General features: G+C 44.5%; 1 protein-coding gene across 1 annotated transcript; it reads left to right on the forward strand.

The window, feature by feature from the left end:
• The first annotated feature begins 1,960 nt into the window (after window positions 1-1,960).
• LOC143416101 (uncharacterized) lies at window positions 1,961-21,715 on the forward strand. Its single transcript, XM_076881481.1, has 7 exons — window positions 1,961-1,990; window positions 2,026-2,212; window positions 2,341-2,620; window positions 12,462-12,635; window positions 12,911-13,084; window positions 20,903-20,949; window positions 21,098-21,715. Exons 1-7 carry the CDS (start codon window positions 1,961-1,963, stop codon window positions 21,628-21,630), a joined length of 1,425 nt encoding a protein of 474 aa, XP_076737596.1. The 3' UTR covers window positions 21,631-21,715.
• Window positions 21,716-21,935: the final 220 nt, after the last annotated feature.

A 21,935-nucleotide genomic window follows, 5' to 3' on the forward strand; every position in this document is an offset into this window, starting at 1 on the left:
GGCCGAGTGTGTCCGCCACTCTGAGCTACGTTCGTGTTTGTGTACTTGTAGTTTGTACTTTGAGTTCACTCAGAGCCCACAGAGGACGCAGCGTACGTGATGACGTCACAGCCCTTTACCTCCTTTACTGTCACTGTGATTAATATTTACACACAACACGAGACACCTGACAGCATGTTAATGCTAAGCTAATGCTAAGCTAAAGCTAAGCTAACGCTAAGCTAGCCAAGAACCCAGAGTGACGTTAAAGCTGAGTAAACACTGACCCCAGACCAGCACCGTGATAAAGTGAGATGTTTTTGTTCCAGATGTCTGTGTTCCAGATGTTTGTGCTCCTGGTGCAAAGGCTCTCAGTTTCCTCCTTGAAATAACATCAGTGGTGGGTCAGCGACATGATTTCTTTCCCTCTCAGGTTTAAATATCTGGGACTCTCCACCGTTTGGTTTTAGAGCTGAAGAAGCTTCTCTGATGAAACGTCTTCCAGAAACTTAAAGACGTCTCTTTTCTCTCCAAGCTCCTTAGATCACATGACCTGGATGACTGAACCTACAGACATATTGACCTGGTTTCATGGTCACATGACAGGTCAGAGGTCAGCGACTGTAACTCAGTTCCTCCTGTTAATGTGAACTCACTGAGTGTTTGTGGTTTACCTCTCAGACTGACTGAAGACGATGATGGAGGAAGAGGAGGACAGAGCAGAGTCTGCAGGGTCCAGCTGTCCGTCTGTGAGGAGTGACCGGTCCAAAGAGCTAAATCCTCCATTCTTCAGTGGTGAACCTGGAGCAACGAGGTCAGAGAGCTGTGATGACTCCTTTACATGTTTGTGTTTCCTGGATAAATATGACCTGAAACATCCTCAGATTGTTACAAAGATTCATTAAAAAGAAAACAATGAAAGAGAAAAGATCCAAATGTTCGACTTGGTCATTTGCTGTTTGAGGACAGTGATGCTCATATCTGTGGGGAAAGTGTGACCTGAGTGGGTTCATGTTTGTCTTTAAAGAACAGAGCTGCTCTGATTCTCTTTGTGTCTGATCTGTTAAACAGTCTGAGAGGTCACACAGAGACCCAGCAGCTAAAGCCTGGATCATACTGGCTGCTGTTACTCCATCAGGACAACACTGAACCACAGTGGTGTGGATGTAGTGGATAAATCCCACCATACTGATGCTCAGAGTTAACCACAGGGAACAAAACCAGATGTTACCTTCAGATTGTGACCTTTGGAGTGGACGATGCAGATTTCAATAGAGAATAAATGTTGTTGTTTTTCAGCTGTGAAGAAAGAATCTAATTTTCTGAACTTAAGAATTTATGATGCTGGAAACAACATGGAGACTATAACACAACATTTCCACTGTGTTCATAGAATGAATGTAAAACTGTCAGACATTCATTAAATATGCAAAATGTCTACAGAAGCATCAGAGGGTCAGACGTGAAGCACTCAGTGATTTTGATCAAATGACTCATCAGTTATTGATCTGTACTACACTGATCTACCACGTTAGTAAAGCTGGTGTTCTGGTGGTGGAGGGAGACTCGGATCATGTTCTGGTTTTGGAGCAGTGATCTGCTGATGGTTCAGTTTGATGAGCTTCTTCAAAATCATCCCTGACATCACCACTGAAAGGACGTCCATGAAAACAGACTGAAAATTACTGATATGTTCACAATCTGAGAGTTTAAAACTTGACAGACTTGATTCAGATGAAGTTATTTGAGCAGAAACTCCTGGATCTTTATCCTGTGTTGATCTAATCCTTCATGGTTCCTCCACAGAGTGGAGCAGCAGAGCTCAGAGGTTCCCAGTGGTCAGTCTGCCCAGCAGCATCAAACACAGCTGGACTCCATATTTATGGTCTGTACATGTACAACAACTACTGTTACATCTGTTCTGTTCACAGTCATCTCCATGCTGCTCTTTGTAGACCAGTGGATCGTCAGTGTGTCCAACATGGATCTGATGTTTGGCTCCATGATTTCAGTCTGATTGGCTCATTCATAAGTATTCTGTTCCAGCTGCTGGAGGACAACATCATCACTTTTGTGAAGAACGAGCTGAAGAAGATCCAGAAGGTTCTGAGTCCAGATTACCCAGAATACTTTGAGAGTCAGAGGAGCAGCAGCAGAGAGGCATTTGTGAAGATCACAGTGGACTTCCTGAGGAGAATGAAGCAGGAGGAGCTGGCTGACCGTCTGCAGAGCAGTAAGAGGATTTATCTAAAGATTTAAGCTGCTGGATAAATGAACATTTTCCAGAGATGGAAGATGGAGCAACGTGTTTTAAAGATTAGTTCTTTTTGGAATTGAGTGTTTATTTTTCTTCTCATTCAGAACTTCAAGCTGCAGTTTGTCACCGTAACCTTAAATCCACCCTGAAGAAGAAGTTCCAGTGTGTGTTTGAGGGCATCGCTAAAGCAGGAAACCCAACCCTTCTGAATCAGATCTACACAGAGCTCTACATCACAGAGGGAGGGACTGCAGAGGTCAATGATGAACATGAGGTCAGACAGATTGAAACAGCATCCAGGAAACCAGACAGACCAGAAACAACCATCAGACAAGAAGACATCTTTAAAGCCTCACCTGGAAGAGATGAACCAATCAGAACAGTGCTGACAAAGGGAGTGGCTGGCATTGGGAAAACAGTCTTAACACAGAAATACAGCCTGGACTGGGCTGAAGACAAAGCCAACCAGGACATCCAGTTCATATTTCCATTCACTTTCAGAGAGCTGAATGTGCTGAAAGAGGGAAAGTTCAGCTTGGTGGGACTTGTTCATCACTTCTTTACTGAAACCAAAGAAGCAGGAATCTGCAGCTTTGAAGACTTCCAGGTTGTGTTCATCTTTGATGGTCTGGATGAGTGTCGACTTCCTCTGGACTTCCACAAAACTACAATCCTAACTGACCCTAGAAAGTCCACCTCAGTGGATGTGCTGCTGATAAACCTCATCAGGGGGGAACTGCTTCCCTCTGCTCGCCTCTGGATAACCACACGACCTGCAGCAGCCAATCAGATCCCTCCTGACTGTGTCGGCATGGTGACAGAGGTCAGAGGGTTCACTGACCCACAGAAGGAGGAGTACTTCAGGAAGAGATTCAGAGATGAGGAGCAGGCCAGCAGGATCATCTCCCACATCAAGACATCACGAAGCCTCCACATCATGTGCCACATCCCAGTCTTCTGCTGGATCACTGCTACAGTTCTGGAGGATGTGCTGGAAACCAGAGAGGGAGGACAGCTGCCCAACACCCTGACTGAGATGTACATCCACTTCCTGGTGGTTCAGGCCAAAGTGAAGAAGGTCAAGTATGATGGAGGAGCTGAGACAGATCCACACTGGAGTCCAGAGAGCAGGAAGATGATGGAGTCTCTGGGAAAACTGGCTTTTGATCAGCTGCAGAAAGGAAACCTGATCTTCTATGAATCAGACCTGACAGAGTGTGGCATCGATATCAGAGCAGCCTCAGTGTACTCAGGAGTGTTCACACAGATCTTTAAAGAGGAGAGAGGACTGTACCAGGACAAGGTGTTCTGCTTCATCCATCTGAGTGTTCAGGAGTTTCTGGCTGCTCTTCATGTCCATCTGACCTTCATCAACTCTGGACTCAATCTGCTGCAAAAACAACAAACAAGAGGCTCTTGGTGGCCTTTCCAGTTTATGCTGTGGTTTAAACCATCTCTCCACCAGAGTGCTGTGAACAAGGCCTTACAGAGTCCAAATGGACACCTGGACTTGTTCCTCCGCTTCCTCCTGGGTCTTTCACTGCAGACCAATCAGACTCTCCTACGAGGTCTGATGACACAGACAAGAAGTAACTCAGGAATCACTCTAGCAACAGTCCAGTACATCAAGGAGAAGCTCAGTGAGAATCTGTCTGCAGAGAAAAGCATCAATCTGATCCACTGTCTGAATGAACTGAATGATCGTTCTCTAGTGGAGGAGATCCAACAGTCCCTGAGATCAGGAAGTCTCTCCACAGATAAACTGTCTCCTGCTCAGTGGTCAGCTCTGGTCTTCATCTTACTGTCATCAGAAGAAGATCTGGATGTGTTTGACCTGCAGAAATACTCTGCTTCAGAGGAGGCTCTTCTGAGAATGTTGCCAGTGGTCAAAGCCTCCAACAAAGCTCTGTGAGTAAATCTGTGATCATGTTTATTTTTAAAATATTGATTAAAAGTGGTCATAGATTTCTTCCATGACAGATCCATGTCCTAAAACCATGAGCCAGCATAGTTGTATAGTATAAAAGAAAAAAGGAGAACTTTTGACCACAATATTGTAACTTGAATGAACTTTGGATACAGCCTTCAAACACTTAAGGAGCTTAAAATGTTTTGATCTATGAACCCACATTAAACACTCTAGTTAAACTCTAAAACCAGAACATTAAATACTTTAAAAAGGAATGGACTTCATATTTAGACTTTAATGACACTCCCGGAATATCTGCTTCTGTTCTATGGGAAGCAGGGAAAGCTGTGATGAGAGGTAAAATAATTTCTTTCTCATCACACAAAAAGAAAGAAGAAAACAAAAATATTCAGGAATTAGAAAAGAACATCAAATCACTAGAAGAAGCCTACGCGTCCCACCAAGATCAGGAAACATTGAACAAAATATGCAAAACAAAACTAGAATTAAATGAAACTATTAATAAAAAAACACAATTCCTTATACAAAGACTTCGCTTGCAGAATTTTGAACACAGTAACAAATCAGGTCGATTTCTAGCTAACCAGCTAAAAATAAATAAAGAAAAAACAACTATATGTGCTGCTAAAGATTTATCGGGGAACACAATATATGATCCTGGAAGAATAAACAACATTTTTAGGGATTTCTATGAAACTTTATACTCACCACAAATAAACCCATCTAAAAATGAAATTGATCTGTTTCTTGACAACGTAACTCTTCCAAAATTACTAGACAATCAAGCAATGGAACTGGATTCGCCACTGACGCCAAGTGAACTCCAGGAAGCCCTGATAAGTATGCCCAATAATAAGGCTCCAGGTCCAGACGGCTTCCCTGCAGAATTCTACAAAGAATTCTGGACAATTTTGGCACCAGTATTCCACAGCATGTTGCAGGAAATCGAGGAAAAGGGCAGACTACCACCAAATATGAATTCTGCCAACATTAGTCTCCTGCTAAAACCAGGCAAAGACCCTTTATTTCCCTCAAGCTATCGTCCAATTTCTCTTTTAAATGTAGACCTTAAAATAATCTGCAAAGCTCTCTCAAAGAGATTAGAGAAAATGACCCCCCTCTTAATTCATCCTGACCAAACTGGTTTCATAAAAGGTCGGCACTCCTCAACAAACACTCGTAGATTACTTAATTTAATAGACTACTCATACGATAAAAACATCGAAACCATAATATTATCTCTAGATGCAGAAAAAGCATTTGACAGAGTTAATTGGAAATTTTTATTCGCAACTTTACACAAATTTGGTTTTGGAAACTCTTTCATAAACTGGATAAGAATATTATACAATTCCCCAACGGCTCGTATCAGAACAAATGACCAGACATCCTCCAGCTTCTGTCTCCTGAGGGGCACCAGACAGGGATGCCCACTCTCCCCTTCACTTTTTGCAATTTTTATCGAACCTCTAGCAGCAGCATTTAGACAGGCTACAACAATCAAGGGCATAAAATGTAAGAACATAGAACATAAAATCAGTCTCTATGCGGATGATGTGTTGCTTTTTCTGCAAAACACACAAACCAACCTCTCTGAGGTAATTACTTTAATAAACTGGTTTTCAAGAGTTTCAGATTATTCAATTAACTGGCCAAAATCTACAGTTCTCCCCATTAACTGCTCCTTCCATAATTCTTCCTCTGCCCCACTGCAATCCGGAAATATTAAATATTTAGGTATTAATATCTCTCCTAAGCTTTCAGACTTAACTAAACTAAACCACATCCCACTTCTAAAGAAAGTAGAAGGCGATCTGACTAGATGGAAATCTTTACCCATATCACTCATGGGAAGGGTCGCCACTATAAAAATGATGATCTTGCCAAAAATAAATTACTTATTTTTGATGATCCCTAACAAACCATCACAAGATTGGTTCAGATCTCTGGATTCATATATTTCCAAATTCCTTTGGAAAGATAAACCCCCGCGTATTAGCTTAAAAACGCTACAAAGAACCAAGGATAGAGGAGGATTAGATCTGCCTAATTTTCACCAATACTTCTTAGCCAACAGGCTTCAGTTCATCTCAGAATGGTTAAAACATACCTTCTTAGTTGAGCCCTGGCTAGATGTTGAACAGGCACTATGCAAGGATCTAGAGATTTCAGACCTACCATTTATTAGCTCAAACATCAAAAGACATGAATGCTTTAAAAGTATCAACATCAGCTTTTCTCTAACAGCATGGTGGGAGTTTCTAAAAATAACGGAGTCTTCATTAATCCCATGCAAACGTACACCTATCTGGAATAACCCTGACATATTACAAAACAATAATATGATTAATTTCCCAGAATGGAGTTGTAAAGGAATTAAATACTTAGAACATATATTAGAGGGAACAGAATTTATTCCATTTGACAGACTAGTTGAACAATATGGGATCAACAAGACAAGGTTTTTAGAATATCAACAAATTAAATCCATAGTAAAAAAGAAATTTAACCTCAGTCAAGTTGAATTACAAACACCACTAAGTGCGGCACATTTTCTTACTCTTAAATCCCCCAAATTATTATCTAAAATATACAGAACATTTTCTAAATTAGATGAATCAATATCCCTTCCTACTGCAAAGTGGGAAGCAGATTTATCAGTCAACCTAGACCAAAACTTCTGGTCTCAGATTTGCTTAAAAACTTTTAAATTAATTAAAAATCCCAGTCTGCAATTAATACAATACAAAATACTTCATAGAGTGCACTATACAGGTCATCGGATGTTCAAGATGGGCTTTACATCTTCCAACAACTGCTCACACTGTCAAGGCAATACACCAGACAATTACATCCACGCGCTTTGGTTCTGTCCACCAGTGCAAAAGTTTTGGCGCGAGATATGTGAAGACTTGAAATGTAACATTCCAACCTCCCCCTTAGTGTGTTTGTTGGGCAGCTTAGATAATGTCACTTCAGAAAAGAATATAGCCCATATGATCTTCACTGCCCTATGCATAGCCAAGAAAACAGTCCTCATGAACTGGAAAAATAAAAATAATCTTAATTCTAACCAATATAGAAATTATCTATTAGATTACATTAGTCTTGACACAGCCTCTGCCACCACATTAGATCAATTGCTCTGGGCCCCTTTTATCAGCTCCATCACCTAGTGGGGGTGGGGGGTCATAGTTTGGTCCCGCCTTCACTGTTGTGATTGGTGAGGGGGTAGGGACAGGCTTAGGGCGTCGGGGGGTTCCCCGGAGGCATCTTCCTTGGGGGGCTCAACCCGGGGTAGCGGTCACGTCCGGTTGAGGGCTCTGTTGGCTCTCAGGTGACTGTTTTCTCGCGGCTGCGTGCAGCGGGGCTAGGGGAGGGTCTGTGCTGACGGACGTGGGTTACTGACCTGGCAACCTGGCTGCCCCTGGGTGGGTCCGGGATGGGCGTGAGGTTCTGGGGGCGCTCCGTCTCTGGGCTGGGGCCCGGGCCGGGCCTCGGGGGCTCGGGTCCTGGTTGGTGTGTTGCCGGGGTTGTGGGCGGGTGGGTGCATGGGGGCCCGGCCCTGGAGCAGGGTGCCGCCGGTGCATCGAGCCGCCTGGGGGGCTCTTCAACTGGTGGGGGGGATGGTCACATCTTGCAGGAGCTTTCTTCTCTCAGGAACTCTCTGCAGGAGGGGGAGATACAGGAGAGGTGGAGGAAGATCTCAGCCTGGGCGTTTACCGTCTTATGTAGTCTGGAAGATGTGTGGTTGGTGGGGTGGGTGCAGTTTTCTCTGTGGTGGGGTTGGGTGGACTGTCCAGGGCTCTGTGGAGCCGGGGGGCGCTACTGCACTGGGCCCCGGTCTGATGGGCCTGGGCCCCCCTTCCCTGGCGGGTCGCGGAGGGTGGGAGTGCCTACTGGGGTCAGCGGGGGAGCTGGCCCCAGGGAGGGGTTACCTGCCCCCCCCTTCCTTCCCTCCCCATCTCCAGCTGCCTCCCTCTTCCCGCTCCTCCACAACCACCCACACATGCAGGGCCTTGGAGTGGGGGTATGTCACCAGGGTGCAGAGGAGGCTACCCCCCCCCCCCCCCCCCCCCTGTCCCCTTCTGGCTGCCTCTGCCTCAATTTTATCCCACAACTTAGACATTCACATTATTCACACTCTCATTACACATACATATAGGATCTTGGGGGTGGGCACAATCACGGAGTCCAAATCACCATCAGGGTGTATACCTCACCCCTGACGTCGTTGCCCACCTCTCAATTTTAAATACACTTAGTCATTGAGGGCTAGCAGGAGGGACTATGCGCTTACCTGCTGCTCCTTGGCAGGTAGCTCCATGCCCTCCTGGGTTTTAATTGCACCTTAGAACACATATGCATCAACACTACAATGAGCGGGTGGAGGGAGGTTTGGAGTCTTCTCCCACCCCCATTCTCTGCGGCCTGCTGGAGCGGGAGGGCTAGTAGGAGGAGTTGGCCGTCCGACTGCGGTCTGGGGTGTGGGGCCTCCCTGCTGCTGCGGAGTCGGGGTGGTCTGCCTCTCCCCACCGCAGGGAAAAGGGTAACACCACCTGGGTCTGGGTGCAATTCCCCCCTCCAGGGGCAAGGGTACCTAGACCCGGTTTGTAGAGTACGCTTGGGGAGTGTGATTGTGTGTACAGCGTCTCTTTATGTCTGTCTCCACGTTGGTTGAGTGTGGAGTGAGTGCATATGAGAGCATGAGGGTGGGAATGGATGTTTGTGTCTGTGTGTGCCTGTATGTCTGTGTCTATATGTCAGGTTGGGTATCAGACGCCACCTCTCTGGGGACACCTCAGGCCCTCCAAGGTTTGGAGGCCTATCTCCACCCACCACCACTTCCCCTGCCGGTGGCGGACTCCCTCAGGTGTCGGTGTGTTGGTGGTTCTTTGTGTCTGGGGGTGGGCGTCCGGGTACACACCGGCTCACTCCTTGGCGGCCGCTTGTCGGGGCCTGGGGCCTGGGGCTCGCTCGGGCCCCTTTGGAGGTGGGGTGCCCCCGGCCTCTCGGCCTAGGGCTCGGTCACTCAGGCGCAGCTGGGGGCCGGCGGAGCTCACGGGCGCGTCACTGCAACTCCCCCTGACTTCTGCTCCGCGGCTGCTGGGCGAGCCCTCATCTGGGACTCTCCTCAGCTCTTACTGGGACAGTGGCGCGGCTGCCCCTCTGTTGGTCTTCCATGGTCTCTTGTGTTCTGGGGGCCTCTGGATGTCTGGAGTTTTGATCTCCTCCATACCCGCTTCACACCCTGGAGGACGGGGCTGTGGCCCCCCCACACTCCCTAGCAGATCATTACATGGAGAAACCTTTGGAATGCAAGCATGCTGATCCACACAGGTATGCACACATGGGTATTCACAGACGCGGACTAAAGCTTTCTTGGCTGCTGCCTCAAAGCACACTGTGCGCTGTCTATCTTGCGTGCTGCACAATATCGTTTATTACTTAGTAAATACTGATATCTATGACTAGCTAGTTTATTGTGATGGTGCTTTGTTTTCTCTATTATTATGTTGCTCTTTGTTGTTTGCTGTCTCCTCTGTTTGTTTTTGTTTGTTTGGTTTTTTTTTTTTGGTTTTTTTTTCTCCATACAGGTGACCCAGGAGTTTTTTTTTTTATTTTTTCTCTCTCTTCCCCCCCCTTCTCACCGTCTCTTCTCCCCTTTGGTTTTCTTTCTTTCTCTCCCCCTCTCTCTCTCATTCATTCCCCCTGTCCTATTTATTTAAAAAAAAAAAAAAAAAAAAAAAAATGACAAAGGATGAACTGAAGCTCTGCCATCACGTAATGTCGCATACTGCTGTTTCTGATGTCATTTAAAAAAAAAAAAAAAAAAAAAAAAACAGAACATTAAAATCTGCAAATGTATGTGCATTGATGTGAGCATGCGTCGAGATCTGAGGTTGGTTGGTAGGATGGACCCATGTGCAGAATCACATGTGTGCTAATATTTCTTTGTTTGGATTTTTGAGAATTTGGTTCTTTGTCGTTTCTCTCGGTATGTAGCCTTGGGCTGGTTCACATGAATCAGGGGTGTCCAGGCTGCTGGGCGTGATGTGTTGATTGTTATTTATTGATATATATTATTTCTGTTCTAGAATGTATTAAAATATCGACATTTTAGTAATTTGGGGTATTTTTTTTTTTATTATTAACAGGAACACAGTTGAAAGTAACTGCATTGTTGGGATTGTCTAAATGATTAGTAGGAACTGCTTCTTCCACAGTAATGTGTGAAATACAGCCGTAAAAATACTTCACAGCTGATGTGTGCTCGCTCACTCAGGTGATGATCATAAGCGAGTCATGTGTGAAGATATTTCAGCTCCACAAACTGCCAAGATGCTAGTTGTGAGAAATGTGGCAGGGGTGAAAACCTCCTCCAACACAAATAAAAGTAAATTTTAACACAGAGTAGTGCTGCAGGCAGGTACTATCCCTGCATAGAGGGAGGAAATATGTAGCTGGCAGTGTTGTATAGCACGGTTGCTAAACTTTGTACAGTGACGTAAATCCAGGCTCCGGGTTTTTCTGTCTATGTTTAAATGTTTAAATTCACTGCATCTTTAAAACTACAAATCCCATTTGTTCAAATTGTAGAGCATTTAAAGTTGACTATAGACTAGCTATTTTAAAAATATACAGTGTACTGGGAGTGAAACAGCAGCTATTGGCTTTAAGCAACAGAAATACAATTCAAAATATTTAATATAGGAAACAGAGAGAAAATAACACCATCCATCCATTTTCTTACGCTTATCCTGGGCCGGGTCGTGGGGGCAGCAGCCCAAGCAGAGAAGCCCAGACCTGCCTCTCCCCAGCCACCTCCTCCAGCTTGTCCGGGGGAACACCAAGGCATTCCCAGGCCAGCTGAAAGATATAATCTCTCCAGTGTGTCCTGGGTCTGCCCTGGGGCCTCCTCCCGATGGGACATGCCCAGAACACCTTCCCAAGAGGCATCCTTGTCAGATGCCCAAACTATCTCAACTGACTCCTTTCAATGGCCTTTCCGGATGGCTGAACTCCTCTCCCTATCTCTAAGGGAGAGGCCAGCCACCCTTCGGAGGAAGCCCATTTCCGCTGCTTGTATCCATGATCTCGTTCTTTCGGTCACTACCCACAGCTCGACACCATAGGTGAGGGTATGGACATAGATCGATGGGTAAATTGAGAGCTTCGCTTTAATGCTCAGCTCTCTCTTCACCACGATGGATCGGTACATGGTCCGTATCACTGCAGCCACAGCACCAATCCACCTATTGTTCTCCTGCGTTCTTCTCCCATCGCTCGTGAACAAGACCCCGAGATACTTAAACTCCTCCACTTGGGGCAGGAACTTGTCCCTGACCCGGAGTGGACACTCCACCCTAAGGACCATGGCCTCAGATTTGGAGGTGCTGATCCTCATTCCTGCTGCCTCACACTTGGCTGCAAACCGTTCCATCACCCGATAAAGCCAACAGAACCACATCATCTGCGAAAAGCAGAGATGAGATTCTGAGACCCCCCCCCCCCCCCCCCCAGGTGAAAGCCTTCTGCCACTTGGCTACACCTAGAAATTCTGTCCATAAAAATTATGAACAGAATCTGTGACAAAGGGCAGCCCTGGCGGAGCCCATCACCCACCGGACTTATTGCTATCCAACTTATTGCCGGCTATGCCAACCAAGCTCTTGCAATGGTTGTAAAAGGATCGAATGGCCTGTAGCAATGGCCATAAAATGTTTCCCAGCTTGATTATTTTCAGTCACATCTGTTTTTGATTATTAATTGAATATTTTATGTTATACAAAACATCATATTTTCTTATGATGTCTTGTATTGATTCTGAGGGAATAGTTTTCATCAGTATCGCAGATACCAGCCTGAATTTTACTTTGTATTGGATCAGAAAGGAAATCAGTGGCATCACACATCACTTACAGCAACTTCAGTACCTCTTCATTTTAATAAACTGGGGGGAGGTGCACCAAGATTCAGTATGAGATAAAGAATTATTTTTAACTGTAAGGTTGGAGAAATCTGTTGTTGGAAATTGGAAAAACAGGTCATCTTAAAAATCACTGCATTGTAGTTTTATTCAGGCCCCTTCAATCTGTGATCGCTGTTGCTTTGCATTGTAAATGCTACTATTACAAAAGTCACAAATATTAGTGTATGTGTGTGTTGTTGGGTAATAAACCAAAAGAACAGAATCTACCAGCACCTCACTGATTTCTGCTTAAAAACAACAAAAACAGCAATAAAGCTCTGATTTGTTTGGTTGATCTTGTCTCCCTTCCCGCTTGATTTCAGACTGAGTGGTTGTAACCTGTCAGACAGAAGCTGTGAAGCTCTGTCCTCAGTCCTGAGCTCCCAGTCCTCCCATCTGACAGAGCTGGACCTGGGTAACAACAACCTGCAGGATTCAGGAGTGAAGCTTCTGTCTGCTGGGATGAAGAGTCAATACTGCAAACTGGAAACGCTGAGGTCAGATCAAGCAATATCGATTTTTTTTCCATCAATTAACATCATTTAATCAATTTCATTTGGAAAAAATTAACAGTGTTTATGTTTGTTTTTTTTTTAATGAATCCATCCAAGTCACAGTAAACTGCCACATTTGACTTTTGTAACATGAGGCAATAAGGATTCCAGCATGTCCTGAAACAGTGTTGAAATATTGTAAATGTAGTAGCTCCGCATGGCACCATGAATATACTTTAACACAAGTGTTTCATGTCTTCTTGTCATCCTTTCTTCAGACTGAGTGGCTGTAACCTGTCAGACAGAAGCTGTGAAGCTCTGTCCTCAGTCCTGAGCTCCCAGTCCTCCCGTCTGACAGAGCTGGATCTGGGTAACAACAGCCTGCAGGATTCAGGACTGAAGCTTCTATTTTCTGCAGTGGAAAGTCCAAAGTGTACACTTGGAATTCTCAGGTCAGGATTCAGTCTTTTCTGATGATGATTTAAAACCTGAGTCAGGTCGATAAATGGCTTACTCATTTACAACAGACATGATTTGTGAAATCACCTTATATCTAACCCAAAGGTCCTGTGTTTTACTACTTTGATTTTGTGGTAAAACACAGGACCTCTTAATATTTATCTAAGAGAACATATACGTTCAAGTTTCAGCACAAAAATATTAATCAGATTTTTCCCTGGATCATGTGTGTACCCTCCTGGTTGGAGCTCCAGCAGCCTGTATCAGTGAATGGGACTTTAAATGAAATTGCTGCCCCTGTCAGGAAGAGGTCTGAGTGACACACAAAACAGCAAATATGAGCACTGCATGTGTCTGAGGCTACTCAGATACAGACCTGAATGAGACACTAACTTTGTCTCTGAGAGATAACTTTTATTATTAAATACACTTCATTTCTCATCTGTGTAGAGAATGTAGAGTTTGACATGCTAATATTACAAAATGAAAAATCACACTGAGTCACAAAGAAATTGTTTTGGAGTATTTATGGTTCAGCTGATGAAATTGTTCAAACAAACCAGTAATTTACACCGAAACAGCACAAGTGAAACTTTTTCGGGGGACTTACACTAAGCTTGTCCTGGTACACCTGTAGAGCCCAGCTTCTATGGACCATGAGCTTAAGTTCTGTGCTGCTCTGATTTATTGCCTGTGCTGTCTTTCAGTTCAGCTTTGTCGAGCCTCTGGTAGGATTTCTTTTACATGACCTGTGTAAAAACAAAACAGTAAACATATTAAGCTGAAGTAAGATGCACAATTTGAAAAATGGGGCACAAAAAATGTTGCTGCTTTCTGGAAAGTGCGTCTAAGAAGACCCAATGGAGAAAGTGAAGAGAAAAATCAAAGATTAAGAAGAAGAAAATGGCAGAGGCAGTTTCTCTTGGACTGCCTGCAGATGGGGTGAGACTCTAGAAACAGGGATGATTGGAGAAAATGCAAAGAGGCCATAGGATAAACCAGGAGATGAATACTCTGGTGTTCTGGGGATAGTGGGAGTGAGAGGGAGAGATGCCAGTAAATGATTTCCAGGATAAATTTCAGAGAATCAGAGCTAAGAAACCAAAGCAAGTGGGGAACTACAAACATGTGGACAGACTCATAATTAGGCCAAAGACACATTAAAGCAATTATTACAGGTTTAGAAACAGGGATGGATATGAAGGAGCTTAGCATGAATTTGCATTGAGGAAAGAATAGCAACGAGCATCATATGGAACGCCAGGACTGCCATAATGAATTAATTAAATACACCATTAAATAATTAATTAAATGTGGCAATAATTAATTAAAATTGGAATTAATTAATTAAATAAATAGTTATGATATATGTAATTAATTAATTATTGACACATTTAATTAATTATTTATGTATTTCACATTTTAATTAATTATTGACACATTTAATTAATTAATTATTGACATATTTAATTAATTATTTATGTATTTCACATTTTAATTAATTATTGACACATTTAATTAATTATTGACACATTTAATTAATTATTTAATGATATATTTATTTATTTCATTTTGGCAGTCCTGACGCCTGGCTCTCATCATGAAATAATTTTATCTGTCAGCCTCACCCATCAAACTCAGGGGGCGGGGTTAACGCTGATCGAGTCAAAACCATTGCTTTGGCCTGGTGGCCATTGTTTCTAGCACACAACAACCGGCATGTGGAAGCTAACAGAACTGAGCTTTGAAAAACCCTGTTTGTGTGTTACCAAATACCGTTTTAATATTTTTTTAGCCGAGAATGTAGTGGTTTAATCTTCATGTGTCTGGTCGGTTTGTCAAGATACAGCCTCTTTGCAAAAGTGTTTCGATGATTTCGGAGATGTCGTCCCAGTCTCACGGCAAAGCGTGGGATAGACCCGCTCACCTCGCAAGCAATCCCACCGACAAAGCGCAGGCCCCGGTACACAGCTGTAGTAACCCCCGCTGACTTCTTTTACTGAGGTTATATTTATCGGTGTTTTATTTCCTGATGTTCTTATGTGTCCTACGTGTTTCAGTCGCCAATTCTGAATTATAACTAACATTAAAAACATGTTTAAGGAGGAGAGAGAGCAAATAAATCTGTTTAACATCTGATCTTTGGGTTTTTGTTCAGTAATCAGCGTGACCTGTGTATAAACACATAAAAGAGATAACGTTGGTGTTTCCGTCATGTAGTAACTGCTGGCTTTAACTGTACAAAGGTTGTTCGACACTATGAAACACATACAGACTTCATGATGTTCGGCTAATATTTTTATTGTGAATATTAATCATGCTGACCTCGCTCTGTACACCACGCAGCGAGGTCAGCATATCCACGATATCCTCAGCTCCATGAGTTAACACAAAGTTTCCCAGCTGACTATCTAACTGCCAACTATTCCAGAGACGTGAAAATATACAGCATAAAGAAAAGTGTAAGAGACTCAGCAGCAGATTAGAATAACAGTTTGTGGCGTGAATAAGACACGGCGGGACCACGGAGCAACGTTCAGAGTCATCTTTATTTACATCTCACCACACCACAACACCCCCAAACCCCTCAGTCCCCGTGTTTTTAACTAGGCGGGCGTGATTAAGGATGCCGTGCAGGTGCGTCCGCCCTCCCTGCACGGCACCGCAGACCACGCCCCACCACATACTCCCATCGCCCGATTGAGGCCGGGGAGCCATCCGGCCGAACCTACTCCCCCACCGCCAGTGGGAGAGGGAATCAGCCCGGACAGCTGGCACCCCCAGGCCCCGGCCAAGCGACGGGGAGGTGCGAGTTCAGGCGGCCGCCCGCGAATCCAGCGGCGCAGGCAAAGCTGGTTCGGAAGTCGGACACGTGACAGGTGCACCCGGCGCGGCCGGCACAAGCGTGAGCCCCAGCTCACAGGTGGCTGGGCAGAGGTGTGGCGTGTACAGGCCTCTGGTGGTGGTGAGGCCGGTCTGGCGAGCACGGCGATCTCAAGCGTGGCGCCCGCCTCGCTCGCCAGTTCCACTCGAGCAAGCTCCCCTGGCACTGGGACCTCCAGCTCCTTGCGCGGCCCCTCCGTCACCGCTGTCGCTCCCTGCTGGAGCAGCCCATAGCGCGACTCCTCCGTCACTACTGCTCCCTCCGCCGCCACTCCCGGCTCGAGCAGCCCCTCGTGCAGCTCCTCTTTCTCCAACCGGCGCAGACCCTCGCGCACCTCGTCTGCCGCCTCCGGTTGGAGCGGCTCATCCACCACTCCCGGCAGGAGCAGCCCTTCACCTGGCTGTTCCCCCTCCTCCGGCAGGCGCAGATCCCCGCGCGCCTCGTCTGCCACCTCCGGCTGCTGAGGTGCCTCACGCGGCTCCTCCACCGCTTCACTGTCCTCGGGACACACCTGTGGGGGTGGCGCCCAGGCCCAGAGCAGCGCCGCCAGCTCCCCAATCCTTTCCAGGTGCCGCTCGGACTGGTCCTGCAGCTCTTCCTGCTGGCGACGCACCTCCGCCGCCTGCTCCCGCTGGGCGGCCGCCATTTCGGCCACCCTCTGGGCCAGCTCCTCCATTCCCTGGCTCCGATATGGACCCGCCGTGCTGCCTCCTGGGTTTCGGCACCAATGTGGCGTGAATAAGACACGGCGGGACCACGGAGCAACGTTCAGAGTCATCTTTATTTACATCTCACCACACCACAACACCCCCAAACCCCTCAGTCCCCGTGTTTTTAACTAGGCGGGCGTGATTAAGGATGCCGTGCAGGTGCGTCCGCCCTCCCTGCACGGCACCGCAGACCACGCCCCACCACACAGTTATACATTTAATAAATCACCAAATGAATCCAAGAAACGAGCAAACCTGTTCCGACAATTTGAATTTGTATTCCCTCAGCTGCAGACTCGCTGCTGTTTAAATGTTTGAAAAGGAAGATTAGATATAAAAAACGTCAAACATAGACTCAGTCTGCCTTCACATTTGATATGAGGCCAGCACGTATAGTGGCCTCAGCAGGCTATTACTGAAATACACGTGCTATATCATAAACTATGATATAAACAGGGAGGTCCTATTAACATGTTTAGTTTTAAAGGACACCTTCCTGCCTTTAGTCTCATTCATGAGCAGTATTAGTTTTCTTCTAACATCCAGAAGTCTGCACGATGTGTTTCATAGTTTGTAACAAGCCTTTGACAGGTAAACATAACATGACCGAAAAAGCAAAAAAAAAAAAAAAAAAAAAAAAAGAGAGAGAGAGAGAGAGAGTTGACATAAGAAGAGAAAATGCTCTCAATTATGGAGACAGACAAATGGTTCATTTATGTTTGATGTGTGTTTATTCCTCCCTAAATATCGTCGGTGAAGTTTGCCATGCACGTCAGATTTTCCTGCGCATTTTTATACCTCTGCCAACAGAGAGAGAAAAAAAATCACATTCTAACAGACAGCTGGTGCTTAGAATACAGTTGAATAACTATTAAAAAACAGATGATATTTAGATGATAGTTCAGTCTAACACATGTGCCAGTGAACCATTAAACGTCTGTGAAACTATGCAGTTATGAAACGTAACTTTAACCTCAGCCAAACCGATTTGCTCAGTTGTAAATAAAACAGCGAAGTAAACGTGACCCGACAGACAGAACCTGAGTGAATGAAGTCCAGCGTTTAACCACTGAGAGCTAAAACTCAGCTGAGGTTTGAAAGCTGTGTGCCGGTGATTGGACATCAGCCGCTGATAAAGCTGTTCGCCTATAAAGTGCTCTGTAAGGAAACGAGCTCCAGCAGCTCTGCGCTCGGGGAAAATACTATATTTACTTATCTTGTGCAGTTAAACTGTGACTATCACCAGGTAACGTGTTTCTTGAATTAGCAGCAGGTGTTAAACAGCTGACAGATGAGGAGGAGGATGCATGCAGGTAAACTGAGGGTCTGCTGAGCTGATCGCTGGTTTCGTGAGAAAAATGTCAGCTCGTTCTTTATGTTACAGAAGCACAGAGACACAAGACCAGGCGGAAAGAGACGATCGTTCGGTGAAAATGAGAATCTGCGAATGCAACATGTGGAACACGGAGAGTGGAATATGTAAACAAACCGGTTAACGTAACCCCCTCGGTGCACTCTGCATGCTAACTGTTAGCAGAGCTAGTGAAATCTCTGAAAACATCTGAGCACTTTTGCAAACATGTTCTATGTTGACAACCTGACCAGACATACGTCGCGACATTCGCGGCTAAAACACTGTTAAAAGTGTAGCTGGTGACAGAAAAACGGGGTATTTTAAAACTACACCACCACCATTGCTGCCTGTGATTTGATCTGCATTCTGGGATACCTGGCTGCCCCAAGTCTACACAAGCAATCCATTATCTAGGATCGACCTGTTTTGACTTACTTTGCACGGCAACCAATCAAATGTTAGAGAAGCTGCATGGGCAGCGTTAACCCCGCCCCCTGAGTTTGATGGGTGAGGCTGACAGATAAAATTATTTCATGACGAGAGCCAGGCGTCAGGACTGCCAAAATGAAATAAATAAATATATCATTAAATAATTAATTAAATGTGTCAATAATTAATTAAATGTGTCAATAATTAATTAAAATGTGAAATACATAAATAATTAATTAAATGTGTCAATAATTAATTAAATGTGTCAATAATTAATTAAAATGTGAAATACATAAATAATTAATTAAATGTGTCAATAATTAATTAAATGTGTCAATAATTAATTAAAATGTGAAATACATAAATAATTAATTAAATGTGTCAATAATTAATTAATTACATGTGTCATAACTATTTAATTAATTAATTCCAATTTTAATTAATTATTGCCACATTTAATTAATTATTTAATGGTGTATTTAATTAATTCATTATGGCAGTCCTGGCGTTCCATAGCATCAGAGGAAACAGTTAGGAAAACTAAGAGAATGTACTGGCAGGAATACTGCAGTACTTTAGGAAGAACTACACCAGTTCAGAATGTGTGGAGTACAGTTAAGAACATGAATGCAGACAGGAAACAACAGCAGCTGTTGTAAAGTAAATTCAAACTCCTTCATTAAATGCAGCTGGTTGAGTTGAAAACAATGGAGAATGATTGTGTTAAACTGTTTATTCTCTATAGAAACGGAGCAGGAGTGCATGCAGAGCTGGACGTGGGCTGAATATACATGCGTGTATCTGTTTTGTCTGTGAGCAGAGAAAACAAAGCACTTTTGATTCTCCCACAATGAAATATAAATGTAGTTTACATAACACCTGTTAAACAGTTACAATAATAATGATGCTGTTAGCTTCAACAACAACTCCTCTCGACACACATTAACAGGCCATGCAATAAACTAATATCCACAAAGGTCCTGACAGGTAATAAACCTGTTATTACTTACAGTGGCTTCATAAACGCACTGATGGAAATGTCCAGTGTATCATAAGCCAGCCAGTCCTGTTACTGCAATTCACTTCTTCACCAGAAAGTGTCACCATCAGGTTTCAACAGCAGTTTCCAGTATTAATAGTATTAATGAGCTACAGGTAGTATGGACGGGAAAATGTAGAGATGCTGGGCAAACAATCTGATCAAATCCACAGTGGGAATAATTGAAGTGATGACGGCAGGTGTAGAGAACAAAAATGAATCATATTGAAATGTTAAATCAGGAAAATCCTGGAGAAGAGGATAGTTCTAATGTTCAGTTTGTAATGTTGAATTCAAAGCAGCTCTTAAATGCATAAAATGACTTCACCTGGGAAGGATCAGGTGTGTTACATCATGATGAAGCAGTTAGAGGAGGCTCTGCTGCTCTTCTATAATAGAATATATCAGGAAGCTGGAAAGAACTGTGAAAGCAGGGAAAGACCCCACTACGACCACAGGTTACAGGCCTACAGCTCTAACACCTCATCCAGGGAAAGTCATGGAAAGACTGACAGTGGACAGACTGATGTATGTGATGCAAAGAAGGCAGCTGTTTGCAGCTTCTCAGCAGGGGGAGGAACACCATGGAGCCAGCAGTCAGTCAGAGTCAGAGATAAGGAAAGCTCAGTGCATTAGGAGATGAGGTGTGGTTTGTATTAGCCACCTTAAATGATGGAAATGAAGGAGCTGTTCCTGGTTAATATTCTGTTTGCTAACAGTACCACAGACCCAGGCCTAATCTGTCATCTGTTAACACGTCCAACATCTCCTCATTTATTGGTGGATAATCCACTAACATGTTGTAATGCACAAGTTCATGTGATGTCTGTGTGCTGATAACATCCAGTCTGTTCTGTGTGGAAATAAAATAATGAAACCAGACGAGGTCGTTTCTGGAGAAGTTGTGGTGGGATTGTTGCTCCTGCCGGACTCGGTCTGTGGCTCGCTGCTGCTGATGCAAAGTTGGAGGTAAACAGGTCGGCTAAAAAAGCTGAAGGGAGATGGCTCGTAAACAAGTGACCGCCACTTTATTAGGTCACAGGTGAACTGTACCTGAGACAGTGGCCACTGTGTACCTAATAAAGTGTCAGCCACGTTAAATGTGTTTCCAAGAGGAGAAAACCAGCTGGCAGCAAAGGCAGGGAGGTGTCCTTTCCACCTAAACAGGAGATATAAAGATGATGAAGGCCACAGTTTGTATTTCATTCAGTACAGTGATGTACTGATCTAGGATCAGTCCAATCATCGGCAGTTTGATCCACGTATGGATTGAAGTGTGTTTGTGAAAATGTTGGACGGTTCCTTTATCAGTGTGTAGCAGTGTGTGTGTGAGAGCCATGTAATGTCCATGTGTGCATGCTGACTGTGCTGCTCTGACCCCCCTCCTCCTTTCAGGGTGGAGCCTGCTGGAGTCCGATGGTTGAGACCAGGTCTGAGGAAGTGTAAGTGTGTTTTTAATGGGATTCATGAAAACAAAGCAGCACACATTCAACCATCTTCATCATGTCAGGAGTCATCATCAAAGTGTCAATCAATGAACAGATGATGGATCAATAACTGCAGCTGGATTGTGTTTGTTCTCTCCATCAGATTCCTGTCAACTCACAATCGACACAAACACAGTGAACACAAAGCTCCAACTGTCTGACAACAACAGGAAGGTGACACGTGTGGAGGAGGTTCAGTCATATCCTGATCATCCAGACAGATTTGATGTTCCTCAGCTGCTGTGTAGAAATGGTCTGACTGGTCGCTGTTACTGGGAGGTCGAGTGGACAGGAGACGTTTGTATATCAGTGAGTTACAGAAGCATCAGAAGGAAAGGAGGCAGAATTGACTGTTGGTTTGGACACAATGATCAGTCCTGGAGTCTGATCTGCTCTGATGATGGTCCTCAGTCTGTCTGTCACAATAACAGAGAAACATCCATCTCCTCCTCCTCCTCCTCCTCCTCTGTCTCTAACAGAGCAGCAGTGTATGTGGACTGTCCTGCTGGCACTCTGTCCTTCTACAGAGTCTCCTCTGACACTCTGATCCACTTCCACACCTTCAACACCACATTCACTCAAACTCTTTATCCTGGGTTTACAGTCGGTCGTGGTGCCTCAGTGTCCCTGTGCTGAGTGGAGTGTAAAGAGTGTCTCCTGTTACAGAAACACTCTGACTGTTGAACAGATAGTTCAGTCTGTACATGTCTGTCTCTTTCACTCACAAACACGTTTTCAGATTCATGGATTCAATCAGTTGATGTTTGAAACTCTTCTAAATGATTCCTTGTAAACTTCTTCCTCTTCAGTCACAAACAAACAGGAAGTGATGTCACATGTGTTCCTGTCCACACAGCAGAATGAGTCTATTGCTGACAGTGATGTACAAACAGAGTGAGCATTTCTGAGGCCCAAAATAAACTGAGTAGTTCACTGAATGA

Source organism: Maylandia zebra, unplaced genomic scaffold, assembly GCF_041146795.1.
Source record: "Maylandia zebra isolate NMK-2024a unplaced genomic scaffold, Mzebra_GT3a scaffold11, whole genome shotgun sequence".
NCBI classification, from domain to species: Eukaryota; Metazoa; Chordata; class Actinopteri; order Cichliformes; family Cichlidae; genus Maylandia; species Maylandia zebra.